Genomic DNA, 16,768 nt, shown 5'->3' on the forward strand with positions numbered 1-16,768 from the left:
GTGTGGTGTGGAGTTAGGTGAAGGGTAGGGAGTGGTCAGGGGAAGTTTGAGGGACAGCAGGGGCCAGGTCACGAGGACTGAGAAGAGAACATAAAAGCAAGGTGGAATTTAAAGCCCTCCACTTCCTGAAAAGAAACATCCCTTTGGGGGTGGGTGCCAAAGAAGGGGATTACCCCGTGAGGAAGGGGGAGAGAAAGGAGACTGGAGGGACATGAGGATTCCTTCCTCTCTATCTCCCAGACTCTACAGGCATCTTCAGGTTAATAATTACCTGAAATAAGGTGAAAATGGGCACAGATCTCCACCCCAACCCACCCTGGAATGGGAACAGGGGAAGGGGCACAGTTTGACAGTAATGATGCAGCGATGATGGATGTAATTCCCCCTAGGTGCTGTCTCCAGGATCAGGTGGGGGCACACCCACTCATGACTTCCCTGATCCCTACGTAGCACCCATGGAACACAACTGATGGGAAACAGAGGCATGAGACTCTCCCAGTTTGTCATGTGCTTATGCTGTCACATGTCCTCCTTTCGATTGGACAGGTGAAATATAAGGGATAATAAAATACAACCACGGAATGTGGGAAGGTCAAAAGGTGACAGGTGAGGGTTCAGTGCAATCATGGACTGCATGAATGAAAACATCCCCAAATTTGGCAGAGGGGAGTCATACTGCCTATGAAGAAATATAAGATTTTGAAAAAGGTTTGTGTTGGTGGTGTCCCATAAAAAAGATACTTCAGTGTATTATTTTCCTAAAACGGCTGTAACAAAGTACCACAGACTGGTACAAACTATAGAAATTCATTGTTTCACAGTTCTGAAAGCTGGAAGTCCAAAATCAAAGTGTGCGCAGTATGCTCCTTCTGAAGCTTAAAGGGAAGAACCTGTCCTGGCCTTCCTAGCTTCTGGTGGTTTGCTAGTACTCCTTGGCTTGCAGCTGTATGTAGCTCTTCAGTCTCTGCCTGCATCATCATGGATATTCTCCCCTCATGTCTCTGTATTTCTTCTCTTCTTATAAGTCACATTGGATCAGGGCCCGCCCTAATGACCTCATCTTAACTTGATTATATCTACAAAAACCATATTTCCAAATAAGATTACATTCAAAAGTCCTGGGGGTTAGGACTTCAACAACTTTTGGGGGATCTAATTCAACCCATAACAGCATGTAAAGGTGCCTGTGATGGAGCCATGGCGGTTGACCAGACACAAACCCTGCCATCTGGGAACTCAGGGCACCTCACAAGTTCTTCCTATTATAGAAGACAGGGAATCAAAGGTATCAGACCAGGAAACAAAGGCTGCATTCATTTAGACCATTGGTTTTCTAAGTGAGGCCCCGGACCAGAAGCATCAATATCACCTGTGAACTTGTTAGAAGTGCAAATTCTCAGGCCCCATTCCAGACCTGCTGAAACAGAAACTCTGGAGTGAGGCCTCGGAAACTTTTAAGAAGCTCTCCTGGTGATTCTGATGCATGCTCAAGTTTGAGAACCACCAACCTAGGCCAATCTCCCACTTAACAGGTGGGAAAACTGAGCCCCCAAATCCCTATACAACCCCTGTTTACTGAGTACTCATATGCCAGGCAGGCCCTTGACACGCATCACCATTCTGTGCTCATTGTACTCACCCCGTGCAATAGATACTACTGTTTACCCCATTTTATACCCAAGAGAGCAGACACTTGGAGAGGTGAGTAAAATTCCAAATTCTCACAGCTATTAAAAGGTGGCACAGGGATTAGAAACAAACACCCCTACAGATCTAGCCAGCCCCAGCTTAGGTCTATTATTTTACCCATCCTGGTTGGTCTCAGCTGGAGCAGACAGGATACTTGGGCTTCCAGGAAGTTTGGGGCTACCTCTGCCCTGGAAGAGGTTATAATCTGTGGGAAACCAGCCAGGAAGAATGAATCACAACCTAGGACACACTCCCAGGCCTTAGCCACTAGCCCTCCCTACCTGACCTTATCTATCCCAGCCCTTCTCATCCTGGTGCTCATTGGCCAATCTCTTGCCTCTTTCCTCCACCCCTCGGCTGAGAAAACTGTGGGTCTGTAATGTTCACAATTGTATCACCCATGCCTGGCTCAGCCCTTCGCATCTAATAAGTCTTCAATAAATGCTTTGAATGAAAGAATAAATTTCTAAAACTATTTCCACCATACTTTCTACATTTTAAAATGCCTTACCCACAATGTGTACCTCATCTTATTTGGTTATACCACTTTCCCAGGGAAATCATCAGACACACACACAAAGATGGATAAATAAGGATGTCCACTGCAGTGCATTTACAATTGTGAAAACTGGAAATAATCCACATACTAGAGCACTGTGCAATTAGTAAGTGTCAAGTTCTCCAAGACTGATGACACAGGGAAACGCTTATCATAGGGCATGAAGTGAAAAAAAAAAAAAAGGTCACAAAGCTCCACATATGATTCCGATTGTCTTTTAAGTACTACTAATAAATATGGAAAAAGCCCGGCAGCATGGTCACTACAATGTTAACAGCGGTGATTCTTGGGTGGTAATATGACCAGTGATTTTAATTTTCTTTACTATGCTTTTCTGATTCTCCCAAATTTTCTACAATAAATAGGTGCTACCACTGTAACTGGAAAAGGAATGTTCGGTTTAAATGTGCCCAAACAAGCTAAGGAGAAGGGGAAAGAACAGAGGTCTGAGAGTACATGCTTGGTTCCAGGACACTCACAGATATCACCTCACCTGACCATCCTATTAGCCCTCTCGATTCTCTATTCCCATCTGATAGATTGGAAAACAGGTGCAGGACTTCCCTGGTGGTGCAGTGGTTGAGAATCCACCTGCCAATGCAGGGGACACGGGTTCGATCCCTAGTCCGGGAAGATCCCACATGCCGCGGAGCAACTAAGCCCGTGCGCCACACACAACTACTGAGCCTGTGCTCTAGAGCCCGCGAGCCACAACGACTGAAGCCCGCGCACCTAGAGTCCGTGCTCCACAACAAGAGAAGCCACCGCAATGCAAAGCCCGTGCACCCCAATGAAGAGTAGCTCCTGCTCTCCACAGCTAGAGAAAGCCCACGTGCAGCAATGAAGACCCAATGCAGCCAAAAATAAATAAATTTTTTAAAAAACAAAAAACAACCCACAATAAGCTGTAATTTTGATCTTAGAGTCTCTAGGTCTTCGGTCTGGCCCGTTTGCCATGTGCACAACACACAGTGAAGAGCAGGCAAGATTCTGCCTGTTGGTGCAGCACTGGACAACTGTTGTCTCAACCAAGGTTCACAGGGATCCCATGAGGTGGTCAGGGCTGGGATGATGCCCTAATCACCTCATTGTTATAGAGAAGAGAGACTTGTAACTTTGAGAGGGGAAGTGAGATCTGGTCAAGTTCGCAATGAATGAGGTGTGGCTGTGCAATCTGCTCCAGCCCTCCTTCCCCAGCCCTTCCTTATGGCTCACACATCCCTACCCTCCCTCTCCGCCAGAAACAGCAAAATCCAGGAGGCCACTGATGCCAGTGAGACCAAAGAGTAAACTCCAGAGCAGTGAAATCAATTCAGCTTTAAAGACGGCACGTAATTGAGACAGGAGGTGCCTGAATGGGGGCACAGTCTTTCCCAAGTTGACCTGAGTGGGCTGCGGGGAAACTGGAGCTTCACCTGAGACAGGCAGACTCCAACAGCTCCTCTTACCTACCTGAGTTCCCAGTTCTCCAGCACCCAGAGAAAATTGCCAAAGACAGGATATAGGAAGGAAAGAATTGGATCAACTTTTATCTGGTTGTTAAAGAGGCAATACTTTAATTCTTTCAAAAGGAGTAGGCAGTAAAGAGTGTCCCTCCCACCCCCATTCCGCACCCTCCCCCACCCTTCGGGGCTCCCAGTCTCCACCCTGGAGGGAAACACTCTCCCCAGCTTCTCTTAAGTCACTGTGAAGAGAGTCTCGCATATATACACAAATGACAATCAAATTTAAAATCCACTTCCTCCCCTCTCCTGGTGATTTTAGACATGCTGAATAAGGGACTCAGCAGCCCTGGGTTTTCATTCTTGCTCAGTTGCTCACAGTACAGCCTAACTCAACTTCTCTGAGCCTTGCTTTCCTCATCTGTAAAGTGGGGTTGCTGTGCGGTTGAAACTGGATTCAAAACTAAGTAATCCCAACATTTTTAGCACTATAAATAAACATGGAAATGTCTTCTGGGTCACAGTGAGGGGGAAGTAGGTCAATGAAGTAGACACATTTGGGCCCATCCCCAGGCCCTGAAAGTGTTGCAACTCCCCCAGGAGAAGAGTGGCTGGCTCTTCTGGGAGAGGAACAGAGACTGCAGTCCTCACTCTGAAGCTAGTCTTTGTCTTCTTGGTCTAAGGATGACATTTCTGGTTCGGAGACCTGGGACCTTGACAAGGTTGCATGCCCTGTCACATGCCAGTCTTGGGCGCCACCCCCTACCTGCTTATTATGATGCCCTGCCCCCCTGCCCTAGGGTCAGATTTCTATTAAGGGCCCCTTCCAGCTCTTGGGTCAGGGAGGAGCATCTAGGCAGTGTTGGGAAGTCACTGACTGACCTTGGCCCAGCGACCAGTTGTCCCTTTATCTCCACAACTCTACTTGGGCACCTGAGGGGTTCAGGGCCTGGAAGAGGGAAACCAAGACAGCCACACAGATATAGGGGAGCCTGGCAGACAAGATGGTACATTCCTTCACAAGGTCAGCCAACAACAGGGCCTGAAATAGTCTCCTCTGGTAGAGGTCAGACCAGCAGACATTTCACAAATGGCCCTTCAACTCTGGTTGGGTACAAGCCCCTGGGTGGGATCAGTTGTCTGTCCTTCTATCCACTCATCTGTTTGTCTTCCCAAAACTGCCTGCTGCGGCCTAGCCAGAGACAAGCCCTATCCTTGGCATAAGGCCACATCCTCAGATGAGTCGGATTGGGCCGGCTGGAGCCCGTGGGTGGAAGACAGAGGACGTCCCAGGTGGAGGGCACAGCAAGGACCAGGCCTTGTGGGTGGGAAAATGTTGGGCCAAGGCAGATACTGAGATTGAGTGCAGGGTGGAGGCCCTGAGCTCCCAGCAGGTGTGCCAAAGGTCATGGAGAGGCAAGGAAAGGAGGGACAAACAGCGGGCTGTAGAGGAATAGGCAAAGAGACCCAGACAGAGGAGGAAGCCAGGAAGAGAAGGAGAGGGTGGAGGCAAGGCCTCAGACTTAGTTCCATGGGAAAGCCAGCTGGTGTCTGTGGGTCTATCTGTCTTAATGACCAGTGGTTAAAGCCCAAACTCCCCACTCCCCCTTTGAGGCTCCGGTTCTGCCTGAGGCCTCCTCCTAGCCCAGGGCTCCCAGATCCCAACCACAGGACCCCTTTGCCCCCAGCACCAAGGGGAAGTAGTAAAGAGCACAAGAGCCTAGGAGTGAGACAAACTAAGAGTAAATCCCTCACTCTCTGGCTAGATGACCTCGGGCAAGTCACTTCACCCCTCTGGGCCTCAGTCTCCTGTTCTGTGAAATAGGGCTAATGCAAGGACCATCCATTGTTGTAGGGAAGCTGAGAGGGTTAGATGACAGGAAGGACCCAAAGCTTGGCCCAGAACTTGCCAGTGTCTGGCAAACAGGGGAAGCTCCAGTTCTGGACACCTGATGGTCAGTGCAATCTGCAGTTTAAAAGGGTCCCAGTCCAAGAGGACTCAGGGCCCAGAGCCCAGGTCTCTGGTGGTGGGATTTACTGCCCAGTGATAAGCCTGGGGAATAGATGGGATGTGGAGAAACAGAGGCCGCCCTCAGCATTGGCCGTTTCTCCTGCCCCAGAGCCTGTACACGGGCTGGAGGTAAGGAGGGAGAGTGCTCCGACCAGGGCCAGGGTGGGGATGGGGCTGGGGTTTAGGTCCCCTTGACCGCCCCCCACCCACCCCCCGCATCTCGCATCTCAACTCGGGGCTCAACTGGCCTGAGGGCGGGTGGGCGAGGGCGGGGCAGGGCCGGCCCCTCTCGCCCTGCTGGGGGGGGGGGGGGGGTGGGGGGCGGGTCGCCTGGGAACTGCTCCTCCCGCCTGCCGCCGCTTTAAGAGGCTGCTCCGCGGCAGCGAGCGGGGCCGGAGCCGCAGTCCGAGCGAGCAGAACTGAGCCGAGCCGGCAGGTGCACGGCTGCGGGGACGGCAACAGCATGACCGGCCACCACGGCTGGGGCTACGGCCACAACGACGGTAGGCGCAGACCCCGGCCGGCCCCCACCCGCTGGGACTCGCTCCTGACCCTCGCGCCCAGCCGGGTTTGCGGGACCCTCAAGCCCCCTATCCTCTAGGCGGGACCGGGATCCCTCTCCCATCCGTCCCCCAGAACCCGGCCCACCCGCCCGGCCCGAGCCCTGCCTCCCCCCGCACCTGGCGCAAAGTCCGCGCTGCACCCCGGCCGGCCCCGCCGCCGGCGAGCCACCCCGCGGCCGAACGCGTCCAGCCGCCTCTTCCGCGCAGCCCCTGACGGCCCCGCACGCTCTGACCCGGGCCGGGACACTCACTCATCGCCGGAGTGCGCAGCGGGTGAAGGTAGCCCAGGGCAGCGGGGGGCGGTCCCGGCGGAGCGCTGTGCGCGGTGTCTGTGCGGGGAGCGCGCACGCGTGTGTGCCGGGACCTCCGGCGAGCTGGGCTCCCCGTGGGCAAGGGCGCGGTGTCCTGCGCAGAGAGTTTCCCGGTCGAAGCGTCCGAGCTTTCGAGTCGGCAGGTATGTGAAGGAAGGGAGCATCTGGGGGCTCTCGGATGTGTCTGGGTGTCTGCCTCGGGCAGGGTGTTTGAGCACGTCCAGGTGTGAGGCATGGGAGCCCGTGGCCCACACCAGCCTCCTGGTCTGACCGGGAGAATAGCTCCTCGATCCTGCCTCAGTTTACTTAAGATGCAGAGGAAGGGAGAAGAGGCAGACGGTGAGAGCCAGAAGGCTCGAGTGTGAGACTGGGACAAGTCAGTTCCTTTTGGGCTATTTCTTACCAAACAGGGGTCGGGGTGTGGGATAAGGGTTTCTTGCTTTTCCCGAGATGAACAATGAGGAGCCAAGATCCAGGCTGCCAGGATGAAACCCAGGCAAGGCAGGTGGGGGTGGGGAGAAGCGGAAGTGCTGGTGGGAGGAACGCCCCCGTCCCACTCATCTGAGGAGAGACAGGCACTCTGTGAGGGTGGGCGGGGGTCCTAGGCTACAAAGTCTGGGGGTTTGGAGGTTACAATGGGCCAGAAGGAGTTAGGGAGGTGCTGTGGTGTCTCTGGCCCCTCTGGGACCCCAAGCACACAGGAGAATATTCTGGAGGGGAGAACCCCAAATCTAGACATGCAAAAGCTAGAAAGAGACTTTCAGAAAAAGGCAACAGAGATCAGCAGAGGTGTAGAGAGAGGCAGAGAAGGGGCAGGTTGACACGACCCATAGAAGATCCTCTTCCCCCCCAGCACCTGCTCCCAGCCAGCTTCAGGGTGCTTCCCCCTGACTCCAGCCTTCTTGCTGGTCCTGCCCACCAGCACTGCATCCAGTATCCCAATAGGCCTGCCCCATAGCTGGCCACCCTGAAGCTGCTGCCCCTCGCCCAGTCCTGGGCCATCCAGTCTAGTTGCGATGAGGGAGGAAAAGACAGAGGATGAAGGTGCCGGCATGCAGCATGCTCACAGGACTTCAAAAATAACCCAGTGGGTCTGGGCCATGATTCTGAGTCATCCACTGGGGACACAGTTTTGTCGGCACCTGCTGCTGTTTTCTCAGGAAAACTTAAGAAGCCAAAAACGGGGAGAAGCACCAGCCGGCAATAGCTCTAAAAATAGGCTGCATCTCAGGATGTTCCCCGGGGAGATGCCGAGCCTCTCGGCTGCAGATGGAGTCTCTGGGAGGCAGGTGGTGGGTGCTCGTGGGTGTGCATGCAGGTGTGTGTGCGTGTGTGTGCGTGTGTGTATGTGTGTGCACGAGCATGTGTTTTGCTGTAGTCTCTTAGTGCAGACCTGGGTTTGCAACAGGGGATAGCTGTGTGTGAGGGTGCATATGTGTGTGTCAGAGGTAGTTGGCAGGGCTATGTGTTTGTACACATGTGTTACTGGGCCTGATGGCTCTGGGTGCGGTGAGCTCAGGTCACTGTGCATATATGTGTGCACGCGTGAAAGTCTCCCCGGACCTGCACATGTCTGGGGAGGGCAGCTGGGGGCAATGCATGCACACACTGTGTATTTATACCAGTGCCCAAGTGTGTGCGCGCACATGCGCCAGTGGCCCTCAGTTCCTTCATCTGTGAAATGGGGATCATGCTCGTTTCTACTTCACGAGGCTGGTATGAGGAGCAAATTCATGTCACAGAGCCAAAGCGAGGTTGATGTGAACTTTTGTTGTCATTTTCACAAACACCAACTCGAACTTGGCCAAAGTGCAGGAAGAGGCCAGATACCTGGTAGGGTCAGGTGAGGGAGTTCGGGAGCCCGGGGACCTCTCTAAGCAATACTGCCTGTCGGGGAGGACCCACTACCCCAAACTGCCCCTGAGCCTGTAGCTTTTTTGTGCTGCCTTCCATGCATTACCTCTCTGGGCCTCCTATCAGCTCTGGGTGGAGAGTTTTAGTGAGGCCATTTCGCAGACAAGGAAATGGAGGCTGAGAGGGGAAGTGGCAGAGCTGGGATTGGAGCTCCAGACTTCATGGCTCCAAAGCAGGGGCTAATCTCTGAAAGGACAGCACGGAGACCATCCCCTACAGGTGCCCTCAGTCTGCAGCCCAGAGATTCAGGTTGGCCTGAGTCCTTGCCCTCTCCCCATCTGCAGGCCCCTCACACTGGCACAAGCTGTATCCCATTGCCCGGGGAGACCGCCAGTCACCAATCAATATCGTATCCAGAAAGGCTGTGTACTCGCCCAGCCTGAGGACATTGGATCTTTCCTATGAGTCCTGCACGTCCCTCAGCATCGCCAACAATGGCCACTCTGTCCAAGTGGACTTCAATGACAGTGATGACCGAAGTGGTAAGTGGCCCTTATGGTGATGTTTGCCGGACCCTGGTACCCTTCCCCCTGGGATCCTAACCTGTTTTGGGCAGGCTCAGGAGGGGCAATGTGCTGTGGTAGGGAAGGAAGGCTGCACTTCTCCCCAGCTGTGAAGCCTTAGGCTGAGCCTCAGTCTCCTGATGCATAGGGTGGGAGCATTAGGACCCTATTTTCCTCCCTAGGATCATAGAGAGGAGAAACGAAAAACTGAAGTGATGTTTGTCGTGCTGGCATATAGCAGATGCTCAAGAAATGCTAATTCTCTTTCTTCTCTTTCAGTTGTGCTTTAGGTCAGGTTTGTTTTCACTCCCTGCCCCATCACTGAGCTGCTGTGTGGCCTAAGGCCAAACCCTCCTCTTTGTGTGATCTGGCCAAGCCCAGCAGAGAGAGAACGGAAATAAAATGTTCAGTGTGCCAGGCCCCTTGCCAAGGTCACAGGCAGTTCTTTTATTCTTCTCAAGAACCTACCTCTAAGTTGGGCAAGTAGAGACTCACTGAGCTGGGGAGGGCCAGAACCAGCCTGCTCCCACTCCGAAGGTCTTTTCTCCAACCCACCTACAGCTTCAAGATCCCAACCGTCCTGGACAAAAGAGAGGCCAGTGGGAACTTGTAGCAGCTCCTTCCAAGGTCTCTTTGCCCTGGGATTAGAGTTCGGGTTCCTTCATGATAAATTCTTGGACGGAAGCCTCGGGAGTGTTCCTTAGTAAAGGGATTTTTGTCCTTATGACCAGGCCTGTGAGGGATGAAGTGGGGTAAGGAGGGAACCTGCTAAAGTTTCTTATGTAAGGAAGTGACTGGTACTTTGCCCCTCTGTCGCCTCCCCAACCCCCCCATACGCACAATGAAAGCACTCAGGGAAACTTAAGTTTCAAATAGAAAATCAGAGGGCAGAGAAGGGGAGGAAAGCCAGATAGGAATGATCTTAGTTGCTTGACTCTGAGTTCCCTGGTAGGCTAGGGAAAAGGGGAAAGAGGATCAGTTATAGTTCTTGTTGCAGAAGGTAGGAAATCCAACAGATCCTCAGAAGAGAGACACAGCATTCTTGGTACTGAATTCTAAGAAAAGCCTCCCACCCAGAACTTTGGGGAGGGACATGGAGCTCTTGATGACCTTAGATCACAGTTTATGAAGGAGCAGTTTTCAAATGGTTGGATCTTCTAAACAGCCTTCAGAGGGCACTGAGGGCTCAATTCAGACATCAATAGCTCAGTGAAGGCCACTCTTGGCAGGCGAAGGCCCAAGGAAACATTCCTCTGGACCACTGATCCAGGGGCTCACTTTCTGACTTGGTTTGGGTTCCGTCCCCTATCAGAATGCCCAGGCCTGAGGGGTAGGGGACAAGTGGGAAGAAAGTAGGCTTGGGAGCGAGACAGTTGGGTCTCTGCCACTCCCCAGCTGTGTGACCTTGGGCAGGATACCTACCTTTCTGAGCCTCAGTCCCACGTCTGGCCAAGGGGGTAACAGGTAACAATGTGTCCCCCTCTAGGTCACTGTGGGGATTAATGTCTGCAGACTGCTGAACACATAGGAAGTACACAGTGAATGGCAGTGTGTTCTACGGTCAGGATGGAGAGAGGAGGCTAAGGGAGCCAAGCTCAAGGTTTAGGGAGGCAGTTCACTCCCTAAGAGACTGCACTGTGGAGTCCCAGGTGGGTCATGCTCAGAAGAGTGGGCCCTCCCAGCCCATAGCAGGGAGCTCAGCCTGCAGGTCTGTCTACTCCTGCCTCCCCAGGATGGAGCAGCCTGACTGGGCCTGTGGGCCCTGGCCCACAGCCATCACCCCCAGGCTCAGTCAACCACCCAGCATTGCCATGGACAGGCCCCGCTTCTCAGATGAGGCAGGACAGCAAGAATGGGCCTCTGGGCTGTCCCATGGTCCTCCTCCTTGAAGGGCCCACGGGGGGCAAGGCCCTGCCCTGGTCACCCGTCCTCAAGGGGCCTAGTGGAACTCTGAGCCCAGGGCCGTCACCTGATCCAGGAGCTCACATTCTGCCCTGGCTGGGGCTCCCTCCACTGCCAGATCTCTTTCAGCTGGAAATTCAATCAGTCCCAGGAGGCCTTGTGAGTGGCCCCAGCTCGCCAGGTATCAGAGTGGGAAATTCACAAAACCAGCATAAGTGGGGCTTGCCAAAGAGGGCATGAAGGAGGGACATTGGAGGTACCTGGGCCTGACCATCAGAGTGGGGACCCTTAGGAGCTGGCCTCTAGACATCAGGTCCTGGGGATCCTCCAGGTTCTGGGGAGGCAGCACGACCTGGTGATTAGGGCCTTGGGCTCTGAACTTATATGAAGTAGATGCAGGCTTATATCCTAGCTCAGTGCCTTGCTGTGTGACCTTGGGCAAATGCCTTGCCCTCTCTGTGCCTCAGTTCCTCCTTTATAAAATAGAAATAATAATAGGTTTTGTCTTTCATAAGCTACTATGAGGACTAAAGAAAAGAATTTTTCCGACCCAGTTCTGGGTCAGGGCTCCAGACCTGGGAGGTCTACTGTTAGTGATAATCGGGGCCTGAGAGGCAAAGTCCCAGCTTCCACTCGAAACTGGGCAAGAGTGGGGAGGATCCAGATGGAGAGATATACCCACTCAGTGTACCAGACTCCTCTGTCACCTACAGGGCTCCAGGATTTCTGCCCTGGCCCAGCTAAGGGCATAGGGAACTGGGCGGGGACTGATCCAAGTCCACTTAGAGCAAGGAATGTTGCAAATGAAAAGTTTATCCCTCTCCTGAGCACTGCCCTGATATTGGCGCTGCTGTCTGCGGGCGGTGTGGGCTCTCTCACAGCAATTGCTACACACCGCCCTTCTCCCCCGCAGTGGTGACTGGGGGCCCCCTGGATGGGCCCTACCGGCTCAGGCAGCTCCATTTCCACTGGGGCAAGAAGCACAGTGAGGGCTCAGAGCACACGGTGGACGGCAAGTCATTCCCCAGCGAAGTAAGACCCTCCTCTACCTGAATCCCTTTACCACTTGGGGAAGAGTTGGGGACTGGGGAGCCAGGGTCTTGACAGTTGCCTGGTGTGGGGTACTGGAGAGAGTGAAGTCACTCGGGGACCTTTGGGAGAGACGCCCTTCACCTGAAGTTCAGGTCTTCCACCTGAACTCTGCCTACTGTCGTCCTGATCTGTGTGTCCAGAAGGAATTTTATGATGGACAAATCCAGTCCCACCACAGCCTTACTAACAACCCTTCAAGGATTAAGCCTGGCATTCAAGGCCCTGCATGAACTGGCCTTGCCTGGCCTCATGTCCCTTGACCTCTTCCCATACTGACCTGCATGTGATGAATCCCCTGCCCACACCTGGCTCTTTCGTATCTCCAGGCTGCTGTTCTTTCAGCCTGGAATACCTTGTCCCAAGAGTTCCATCTGATAACCCCCTTCTTATTCTTTGGACTCAGCTGCAGGCTTCACTTCCTCAGGGAGGTGTCACACTGGATAGTCATTATCTGTTTCACAGTTCACGGAGGGCAGGGCCTGATCTCTTTGGTCCCTTGGGGCTCAGAAAAGGGTCAGGCCCAGAACAGGGTAAATGCTATCTGTGGCCCGCCCCTCCCGCAGAGGGGCCAGGCGTCCGGTGGGAGTGAGGGAAGCCTGGCTCTGAGCTCCCATGGCCCCTGGGAGGCACTAAGCACTGGCCTGGCCTGTCGTTGCCCCTGTAGCTGCACCTGGTTCATTGGAATGCCAAGAAGTACAGCACCTTTGGGGAGGCGGCCTCAGCACCCGATGGCCTGGCTGTGGTTGGTGTCTTCCTGGAGGTGAGGGGGTTACCTGGGCCCAGAAGGCCGTGGGAGGCCTGGTACCACCCCTAGTTCCAGAACACAGTGAGATCTGGCCTCACACTACTTCTCCCTGACAGACGGGGGACGAGCACCCCAGCATGAACCGTCTGACAGATGCACTCTACATGGTTCGGTTTAAGGTGAGACCAGGGGTCCATGCTCTTGATCTACAGCAGCCTGGTGGGGAGGAAGGAAGAGGCTAGATCATGGAGTGGGCCCATCCACTCCTCCATCCTGGCAGCAAACCCTGGCAGAGGTGAAGGGTGCAGGTCAGCACCTGTGGTGCCCTGCAACTGACTCCTCGTCATCAGGGTCCATGGCCCCACTGAATGCCCAGCGTGAAGTCTGGTTGGGCATAGGATTGATAAGATGCCTGTCACATTAATGGTTCTCTGACCAGCAGCGCCATTAAGTTCTGTTGAAGGCAAGGGAGAGAACATGGTGCCCAAAGAGCTTTAGGAACCACAGCTTTTACATACAAGGGAATGGGTGGAGAGGGCCAGCCAGGCTGGAATATAGCCTCTGGGATCACAGACATCTGGCCACAATTTGCATCAATGGGCCAAGGAGAAGCCTAAATCCTATTGACAGAAATGGGTGGGGAGGGTGTTGGTCTCATCCTGTTGGGAGGTCTTTGCTGACTCCTGGGTCCCCCACCCTGCCCCAGGGCACCAAGGCCCAGTTCAGCTGCTTCAACCCCAAGTACCTCCTGCCTGCCAGCCGGCACTACTGGACCTACCCTGGCTCCCTGACAACACCCCCACTGACCGAGAGTGTCACCTGGATTGTGCTCCGGGAGCCCATCAGCATCTCTGAGAGGCAGGTGAGCCCTCCCAGAGTACCAGACGGAAGGATGTGACACTCAGGCACACCTGGGCAGTGTGACTCTCCCAACCAGCAGCCCACAGCCTGTGGTCCCACCATCAAGGCTCCCATCTTTTGCTAATAAATGTTTCGATTCTTGGGTGGGAGTCAGCTTGGTTGTTAGTTATTAGGACCTGGACACAGACTAGGAGAGATCCCTGGATCCTGGGACCACCCCTAGTGTGTTAGAATCTGAATGCTGCATTTGCTGATGATTCTTAGCTAGACAGGAACTGGAACTAGGTGGAGCAGGGTCCAGGTTCAGAGGCTCTTTAGTGAGTAAGTAACTGAGGTTGGGTTCCCAAAGAAGAAATGAGTGGGGAGAAGTAGGGACAAGCCCTAGGGGGAAGAGGAGAGAGGGGCAGAACTGGCTGGGCAGGGTATGCCAGATGTTGTGTCTGGGATCAGAGAGGACCACAACGCCCCCATTCTGCACTGAGTATCTCTTCTGCCTTAAGATGGAGAAATTCCGGAGCCTGCTTTTCACCACAGAGGAGGATGAGAGGATCCACATGGTGAACAACTTCCGGCCGCCACAGCCACTGAAGGGCCGTGTGGTCAAGGCCTCCTTCTGGGCCTGAGCTGCCTACCTGCCCAGCCGGCCACTGAAGCACCATCTTCCCAAGGGCTTCCATGTCAGCAGACACCAAACCATCCAAGGCTCCCTGCCTAGGGCTGCTGTGGACCCCACTTCAGCTGGCTTGCTCCTTGGCCACCTGGAGGCTTCTCGATGGGACCCTCAAGTTGGGGGACACCTTTCAGCTGCCCTGGGGACAGGAAGGACAGGAGCTGAGCATGGTCCAAGCCTAAGGCTGCCTCTGCTCTCCAACACCCAAAGGCCCCTGGGAACCTCCTCTTGTCTTCCCCGCTGGCAATGGCAGCAGCCCCACCCTGAGCTCACACTGTGATGGATGAGACCAAACTCTCCAGGGCAGGCAGCTGGCATTGCCAGAAAGACTCAAGCAATAATTAGAAGTGGGCAGAGCTGCCCTCTCGGTGTTACCTCTTCTGCAGGCCTCCGCCATGCACGCACCTCACTGCCAGGCCATTAAAATCAGGACCCAGCCTGCTGGAGGTGACATGACCTTCTCCCTCCAGCCACCTGCCGCCATAGGCAGGCACTGGCTACAGCTTACGGAGTATCTCCCTTCGTCCCCACCCAGCCACCAAAGCCACCTACATGACAGTCCATCCATGCACTGATTAATAAATTCATGCATTCATGCAACAAATACCCGTTGAGTGCCTGTGTTCTGTCAAGTGCTGTTCCAGGCATCGGGGAGGCCATGGTGATGAGTCAAGCACAGGATGTTGAAAGGGCCGTGGGCACCGAACAGGTGAGGGTGATACAGACAGCGGGGCAGGGGCCGTGGGGGCAGAGAAAAGGGGGAGCCTACTTCCCCCACCCTGAGCTCACACTGTGATGTCCTCATCTGGTGAAGAAATTAAATTCCAACCGGTATTCCAAGGCAGAGAGAAGGGAACAGCATGTTTGAGCTCAGGGAAGAGCAGGTGTGCCGGCTCCCAGGTGAGAGCCCAGGGTGTCTGTGGAACAGAGAAGAACGAGTGGGGCTGGAGCCCTGGGGGAGGGCCTGGGACTCTCTCCCAAGGCTAATGAGAGTCAGGAAGGATCTGGAGTAGAGGAGGGGCAGGGGCAGATGTGCAAAGGCTGGGAGATCCCTGTAGAGTGTGAGTTGGCAGGTAGGACTGGCAGCAAGAGAAGGTGGTGGCCAGTGGCCAGGAGAAAGAATACAGGGTGGTGGAGGCCGGGAGAAGGGGGCTGGATGAGAGAGACCTAGGAGGTGGAGCCCAAAGATAGCATTTGGCTCTCTGTGAGGGTGGAGGGGAGTGCAGGGTGTGTCCCTGGGCGGAGACAGAGGACAGGAAAGCCTGGGCAGCAGCAGACCAGGATGGACACACAGCTTTTGCGGGGCCCTGAGAGGAGTGCTAGGAAGCTCTGGGGTGTTGGTGTCTGAGCCGAGGAGAGAGGTGGAGGGTAGAGGGGGCTGCTTTGGAGTATCTTCACTCAAGGTGGTGGGTGAGGCCGAGGGGAGGGAGGGGGAGGGTGCTCAGCGAGAGAAGGGACCAGGATCTAGCACAGAACCAGCGCACGACCCTGCGGAGGATCTGCCCAGAGGGAAAGCCACAGAGGGGCATCTGAGATACCTAGGTGAGAGAGTTTGGAAAGGGGCACTGGGGGCCGCTGAGGAGTCTGAGGCAGGGCTGGGGCTGGGGTGAGGCAAGTGATCTCTTAGGGTGCAAAATTTAAGGAGGCACACACCCTCAGGCCCCGACCCTGCATTTGTATGACGCTGAGGGTGCGTGTCTGCTTAAATGTGCACCGTAAGTGCCTCGCTGGACTCACCCTAGTCCCAGCCCAAGTCCAGAAGGTTTAGAGACCCAGCCATCACTGTGCCCCATGAGCCAGGACAGGGGCAGCTGGTGGACAGTGAGGGGGCTGAGGAGTGAGGGGAAGTAAAACCGGGACAGCAAATGTATACGTGTGGTTGTGAAGGGGAAGAAAGTGATAGCTGAGGGGGCACAGGGTCGAGGCTTTTGGAAAGATGGGCCGGTGGTGTGTCTGAACATCCTCAGGAAGGAGGCCAAGCTGCAGGTACCAGCGGGGCTAGGGGCGCATCGGTCTACTCACTTTGGCCACAGCTCCTGTCATTGTCACTATACCGGAAGGGCACTCCAGGGTCATGGGATACTTCTGGGTTTTGGGTGAGGCCACAAGGAGAGGGTAGAATTAGGCCTTAGACTTCTAGCTTCGAGACCAGGGAGGCAGGCAAGGGAGAGGCTTGCTCTGTTGACTCCCCCCTTCCATTCTCATGCTCAGGGCAAACCTGTCCCCAGAGTGGCCCTCAGCAAATGCTGCTCCAGCACAGGGCCAGACACAGTTTCAGCCCAGCTGGCACCCCTGGCCCAATCTGGGGGCCATTTGCTCTCTCCATGTTTCAGGAGATGGTGAAAAGAATAGTGTCTGGAGGACAGTGTTTGCCCAGCCTGGGGGCAGGTGGCCACAGGGAAGTAACGCTAGTAATGCTGCCCCTGAAGGCAGGTAAAGGGCCTGGGGCAGATGTCTGACTCCCCCTATGATCTAAGAACTGTCATCACCCCCATGTTACAGATGA

General features: G+C 54.5%; 1 protein-coding gene across 2 annotated transcripts; it reads left to right on the forward strand.

The window, feature by feature from the left end:
- The first annotated feature begins 6,099 nt into the window (after positions 1-6,099).
- On the forward strand, positions 6,100-14,854 carry CA7 (carbonic anhydrase 7). 2 transcript variants are annotated; one of them, XM_059998848.1, is made up of 7 exons: positions 6,100-6,204; positions 8,774-8,971; positions 11,808-11,926; positions 12,651-12,746; positions 12,848-12,910; positions 13,438-13,593; positions 14,093-14,854. In XM_059998848.1, the coding sequence occupies exons 1-7, from the start codon at positions 6,165-6,167 to the stop codon at positions 14,213-14,215; spliced, it is 795 nt and encodes a 264-aa protein (XP_059854831.1). In that variant the 5' UTR covers positions 6,100-6,164; the 3' UTR covers positions 14,216-14,854. The 2 variants fall into 2 exon arrangements, with proteins under 2 accessions (XP_059854831.1, XP_059854832.1); XM_059998849.1 differs by lacking the exon at positions 12,848-12,910.
- The last annotated feature ends 1,914 nt before the right edge of the window (positions 14,855-16,768 follow it).

This window comes from Delphinus delphis, chromosome 20 (genome assembly GCF_949987515.2).
Source record: "Delphinus delphis chromosome 20, mDelDel1.2, whole genome shotgun sequence".
In the NCBI taxonomy this organism is placed as follows: Eukaryota; Metazoa; Chordata; class Mammalia; order Artiodactyla; family Delphinidae; genus Delphinus; species Delphinus delphis.